This window comes from Triticum aestivum, chromosome 5A (assembly GCF_018294505.1).
Source record: "Triticum aestivum cultivar Chinese Spring chromosome 5A, IWGSC CS RefSeq v2.1, whole genome shotgun sequence".
NCBI classification, from domain to species: Eukaryota; Viridiplantae; Streptophyta; class Magnoliopsida; order Poales; family Poaceae; genus Triticum; species Triticum aestivum.
In genome coordinates, this window is record NC_057806.1 from 660,800,809 (window position 1) to 660,807,300 (window position 6,492).

General features: G+C 41.8%; 1 protein-coding gene across 1 annotated transcript; it reads left to right on the forward strand.

The window, feature by feature from the left end:
- Positions 1-948: 948 nt before the first annotated feature.
- Positions 949-5,915, forward strand: LOC123101748 (glycolipid transfer protein 2-like). The gene is made up of 5 exons (XM_044523058.1): positions 949-1,010; positions 4,522-4,640; positions 5,311-5,366; positions 5,506-5,654; positions 5,740-5,915. The coding sequence occupies exons 1-5, from the start codon at positions 949-951 to the stop codon at positions 5,879-5,881; spliced, it is 528 nt and encodes a 175-aa protein (XP_044378993.1). The 3' UTR covers positions 5,882-5,915.
- The last annotated feature ends 577 nt before the right edge of the window (positions 5,916-6,492 follow it).

Here is a 6,492-nt window from a genome sequence, read left to right on the forward strand (position 1 = left end):
GTAGGTGTTGGCCGAAGACCACTTTTCGGCCCATTGTTGGCCGAAGAGGGACTCTTTGGCTAATGGTTGGCCGAAAAGTCCCTCTTCGGCCAACAGTAGGCCGAAAAGTCCCTCTTCGGCCAACGGTAGGCTGACGGGATGATACTTTTGATTTTTATGCATTAGGATGTATAGTTTCCGAATTTGCTATAAAAATCATCATAGTTTCAAAAAAATCCTGGGATTAGCATATGAACTTTTTATCATCATTGCTGTGATCTATGGAAAAGAATAAAGGTAAAGAAACACTCAAACCCATACTACCCTTTATTAGAACTTTCAAGTATGATTACATTGATAGCTGGGTTGATGGATGATGACATGATGATTTTTCTGCTCCAACTAGATGATGACATGATGTTCATATATGCATACATCCCTTACCTAAAGCAGTTCTCTTTGATAAAATATGCCATTCTTGATGGTCTATTTTGCGAGGGAATCTTATATGTCACTCCAGAGGGATGATCTCCAATTAAAAAGAAGGCAACTTGCTATTTACAGAAGGCCAACTTAGTACTTGACTGCCTTTTTAACAACATTGTATCTGTGCAAGCTAGAAGAGTCTTATGCAGATTAATTGCTAATAATGGCTTAACAACACCACAACAAGTACAAGTCCAGCTGCATCAATTGAATCAAATCATCCACTTACAAGCTAGGCAACAGAGCCACCACCTCTTACTTTACTCCTAACAATACAATCACCTCTTGCTGCTTCTGTCTGACTAAACATGCATAGAGGATAGCTCCAACACGCAACTAGTATTACATCACAGAATAGCATCAAGAAGTTGACCCCTATCATTTGCTCCAAGAAATGGCAGAAGATGAGGCTGAATGTGTGTGTATATAACTAGGGGACTAATGGAGCCAGATGTCAAGCTAAGGTAGTAGTAGCTAGCAGAGATGGAAGCAGAGATAGAAAGGATGAAGATGCACAAGGGAAAGTCTGAGCTGAGGATGGCCATGCATGGAGGACAGGAGGAGCTCTGCTTCGTCACCTCTAGAGATTTTTTTAGAAAAGGAGGCATAACCCCCGGCCTCTGCATCACATTGATGCACACAACCATTTTATTAAAAATCAAAGAGGTCCAAAAGTCTCCTCAACCATTCTCAAAATATCATAAAGAAACCAATGCCACACACGGCCAAAACAAAAAAAGCCACAACCGGCTAAAATAGATTAAGCTGCCTACACACCTAACCTATTACTGGACCGCCATCCATATCGGTTGTAAGTATCCCGTGCAACCGTTTCCCATCGGTTGCACCCAATAGCCATGTGCGCCCTGTGGTCCGTATGGCTCAGCAAGGACCACGTACGGATCCATGTAGATGCTCTGAAGATGACCTGCAAAAAATTAGTAATGTGTTGTCTGTTAAAAGCCATGTCATTCCAACAATTCCATATAGCCCAAAGCAACGCACATGCTCCGACTCTGATTTGTGCTGCTGTCTGAGGTCTCACCCCGTTCAGCCAGTTATGAAAGAATTGTGATATTGAAGTTGGCGGATTGACATTAAAAGCCACATGAATAGTTCTCTAGAGTAACCTAGAAAGCGGACATTTGATAAACAAATGTTCAATTGTTTCATTTTGATCACAAAAGCAACAACGGGAACTCCCTACCCAATTACGTTTGGCTAGGTTATCTTTGGTTAAAATGACACCTTTTTGAAAAAACCACATAAACACTTTTATTTTCAACGGCACTTTAATCCTCCAAATATGGCCCGACCTTGGGATGTCTCCGGTATTGATTAAATCCGTAGCTAGGTTATCTTTGGTTAAAATGACACCTTTGTGAACAAACCACATAAACACTTTTATTTTCAACGGCACTTTAATCCTCCAAATATGGCCCGACCTTGGGATGTCTCCAGTATTGATTAAATCCGTATACATAGTTTTAACCGTGAAGACTCCTGACATCGTTAACTTCCAAACTATCGTGTCATTGGCATCCGACAGATTAATATCCATTAATCTACGCACGAGATGCAACCATGTATCCCAACATGGACCTACAAGTGCCCGTCTAAAATGAATATTGAGCGGAATGGACTGTAACACTGAAGCAACCGAAACATCTTTCCGTTGTGCAATGTTATATAAACTTGGATACTGCAACACTAATGGAGTGTCCCCTAACCAGGTATCCTCCTAGAATCTAGTTCCTTGCCCATTCCCTACTCTAAATTTCACTCTGTTAAAGAAAGCAACTTTCGTCCTCATAAGTCCTTTCCAAAACGGTGAGTCGGTGGGTTGTGCCGTTACGTGAGCCAAAGACTTCGCATATAAGTATTTGTTACGCAATAACTGCAGCCACACACCCTCTGTCTCTACTGAAAGACGATATAACCATTTGCTCAGCAAGCATCTGTTTTTTACCTCTAAATTCTCAACACCCAAGCCACCCTGGTCCTTCGGTCTACAAATTATATCCCACCTGGCAAGCCTATATTTAGCCTTGTTCTCATCCATTTGCCAAAAGAATCTGGATCGATAAAAGTCTAATCTTTTCCATACTCCTACTGGTACTTCAAAGAAAGAAAGGAGGAACATCGGCATGCTAGTCAGAACCGAGTTAATAAGAATTAATCTTCCTCCATAAGATAAAAGTTTGCCTTTCCAGCAACTTAGTTTCTTCTCAAACCGATCCTCAATACACTTCCATTCTTTGTTAGTTAGTTTGCGATGGTGAATTGGTATCCCTAGATATGTAAAGGGAAGCGCACCTAATTCACATCCGAACAACTGTTTATAGCTTTCTTGTTCCTCCTTGGCGCGTCCAAAGCAGAACAATTCACTCTTATTAAAATTAATCTTAAGTCCGGATAGTTTTCGAACAAGCAAAGCACTAACTTCATGTTCCTTGCTTTCGCAAGGTCATGTTCCATAAAAATAATTGTGTCATCCGCATACTGTAGGATGGAAACCCCACCATCCACCAAATGTGGGATTAGGCCTCCTACTTGGCCTTCTTGTTTCGCCCTATTAACAAGAACAGTCAACATGTCGACAGCAACATTGAACATAATTGGAGACATGGGATCAACTTGTCTTAATCCCTTAAGTGTCTGAAAGTAATGACCAATATCATCATTCACTTTAATACCAATGCTGCCTCCCTGCACAAAGGATATAACCTGCTTTCTCCAGGCTTCATCAAATCCTTTCATGCGCAAGGCCTGTTGCAGAAAAGGCCATTTGACTTTATCACAAGCCTTTTCGAAATCCACCTTGAAAATCACTCCATCGAGTTTCTTCGAGTGGATTTCATGAAGGGTCTCATGTAGGATAACCACCCCTTCTAGGATATGTCGCCCTGGCATGAAAGCAGTCTGCGTTGGCTGAACCATCGTATGTGCAATCTGTGTAAGACGGTTTGTGCCACTTTTCGTGAAAATTTTAAAACTCACATTGAGTAGACATATCAGTCTAAATTGCTCAATGCAGATTGCTTCCTCCTTCTTTGGCAATAAAGTGATAGTTCCAAAATTTAATTTGAAAAGTTGTAAGTTTCCATTAAAGAGATCATGAAACATAGGCATCAAATCTCCTTTAATGATACCCCAACACTTCTTATAGAATTCAGCTGGAAAACCATCCGGACCAGGTGCTTTATTGTTTTTCATTTGAGCAATCGCCTCATATACCTCCTTCTCAGAAAAATGAGCTGTGAGGATCTCATTCTCGTCATTCCGAAGTTGAGGGATGTCATCTACTCTTGCCTCATCCAGGCTGACAAAATTCTCAAATGGATCCCCAAACAATTGTTTATAATAGTTAGTGATGTGCAGCTTTAGGTTCTCATGACCTACAATCGTACCCTCATCCTGTTCAAGCTGGATTATTTTCGTTTTCCTATGTTTTCCATTTGCAATCATATGGAAAAATTGCGTGTTGTTATCCCCTTGTACAACGCGCCGCACTTTTGCTCTAAGCGCCCACTTCATTTCTTCCTCTCTAAGAAGCTTCGTCAGACTGACCTCAGCTTCTCTCTTAGCAACCCGATCATTGATGTCTAGATTCATACTTTCTGCCTTAATGTCTAGATCATCTATCAACTTGAGTAGTCTTTCCTTCTCAAGTCTATAGGCTCCACTAATATTCTTAGCCCAGCCTCTCAAGAACTGTCTAAGGTGTCTAATTTTGTATTGCCATCTCTCTATATTAGATGTGCCCCGTTGCTCTACCGCTGACTCCCTTTCAACCAACTCAAGGAAGTCCTCTCTCTCGAACCATGCAGTTTCGAAAGAGAAAACACTCTTGTTACCCAAGTGAACTGCCTCACCTGAATCCACAAGAAGTGGCGTATGATCAGAAACCCCTCTAGGCATCGCCATCACAGAAACTAGAGGAAATTTTTGTTCCCATTGCGTGCTCATGAGAACCTGATCAAGCTTTTCATAAGTAGGAGATGGAAGATTATTTGCCCAAGTGAATTGTCTACCAGTGAGCTCAATCTCACATAGGTCCAAGCTTTCAATGATCTCCTTTGGAGATGGTGATGATCAGGAGCAGGAGTGGTACAAAATTAGGTCATCCACCATGGATCTCCTCTGCGTCTCCAAGCATTTTCTCCATGTCCTTGGTTAGTTACTTGCATATATGGAACTAAAACTGAAACTTATGAGAACTGCACTTTGATTTCTTTAGAGCCACTCTGTTTTAAACCTTGGTTTACCATTTTTTTTGAAACAGAGACAAAAGCTTTGCCTCATCTCATTAAAAAGAAGGGGAATAACAAAGTTTGCAGAGGGCCATTACACCTCACACAAATGGAAAGAAAATGCAAGCCTACTATCGCGACATCAAAAAACACAAATGCTTCGCCCCTGCGACAATCCAGAGCGTCGCCTCTGCTTTAATAGCCTCAACCAACACGTTTGGCAACCTACATACATGCTGGAACACCCTCACGTTTCTCTCTTTCCACACTTCCCAAGTAACAAGCATGATGAGTGATGAAATCGCCTTCCTTATGTGTCCACGCCTAAGGACCACCGCGTACACCACTCTTTGACCGTGGGGATCCCATTCCAGGCCGCAACGTCTAGTTCATGCATCCACCCAAACCCTGATCGCATTCCAAATGCGGGCAGAGAACCTGCATTAGAAGAGAAGATGAGCTGCGGTCTCTGGCTCCCTCTTGCAAAGTTGACACAAGTTGCAGTTAGTTTACCGTTTGCACTTCTTTCACTATGAATATATCAGTAGATCAAGGTTTAGCTAACAAATGCTCTGTTTTTTTGTCGTCAAAGATGTGATTGGGCCGACGCTACTAGTCCTCAGTCAAGACATTGAGCAAAATGTTCAGGTGGTTGCTCTTTTTCTACGTAATCATTACTCCCATGTTGCCTTGCATTCTGCATTGCATTTGTTCACATAACTAAGCGACTGGGCATACCGACTTGATTGTGCCAATTGCAGTGAAGTGATTACAGTTACATAATAAGCGAGTTTCCCTTTGCAGAGATTACAAGTATCTCCATGCAACAGACTCTTTGGAATACGCGAGCTTGACGGCGATGGTGATGAAGGAAGTGGTGGAAGGGACCTCAAAGAAGACCAATAGTTGCGCCAGGGCAATTATCTGGTTGGCCAGGTAACATATGCTGTTTTATACCATATGTGTTAATTCTGTTTCAAAACCTTAGTTTTCATGTGTCGCCAAAATGCGTTGGGTTTAGGTCGGTGAATTTCTCGATACATTTGCTGGAGGGATTAGTGAAGAACTCAGAGTCAAGCCTGCAAGAGATGGTGGAAGAAGCATACAAGAGCACCCTCAAGCCGTTCCATGGATGGATCTCATCAGCTGCTTACAAGGTATGACCACTTTACTTTGATCAGCTGACATACTGCTGTTCATCATCACGTCTTTTAGTTTTACACGACCATACAAGCTAGCAATTTTTTGGAGATTGTTCACCTGATAAATCTAGTTCATTTATTTTTGATAAATGGCAATACATTAGTACTATCAAGCTGTTATTGCAGCCATTAGCTGGTTTGAGTTGTGTCCACTGAACTAACATCGCGAGCATAATTGCAAACTGTTAGGTAGCATTGCGTCTTATTCCGGAAAGAGACATCTTCATTCAGTTGCTGATGGGGAGCTGCCAGGATCCTGGGTATTTTGGTGAAGATGTCATGGTCTTGGTCTCCATTGTACAACCTCTGCTAGAGGAGATAAATGCCATTTTGGTCGGTGTTCCCCATTATGCACACACACACATTCTTAATGAAACAGTCACTGCATTGCACTGAAGATATGTGTTTCCTGATGCAGTTCATGATTGTTAATATACAGGTAAAGCAACGGCTGGAAAGGCTAAAATCCACCTGAAACACAAGGATGAACAGTCACCTGATGAATCCGCGCATCTACCACTGTATTGCATAACCTAACGGTTAACATTTGACAAAGCATAGGCTTTCATACA

Coding starts and splice junctions, on each gene's coding strand:
- LOC123101748 (XM_044523058.1), top strand. CDS start 949: ATGGAAGCAGAGATAGAAAGGATGAAGATGCACAAGGGAAAGTCTGAG. Junction 4,641..5,310: donor GCATTTTCTCCATGTCCTTG/GTTAGTTACTTG, acceptor TTGTCGTCAAAG/ATGTGATTGGGCCGACGCTA. Junction 5,655..5,739: donor GCAATTATCTGGTTGGCCAG/GTAACATATGCT, acceptor CGTTGGGTTTAG/GTCGGTGAATTTCTCGATAC.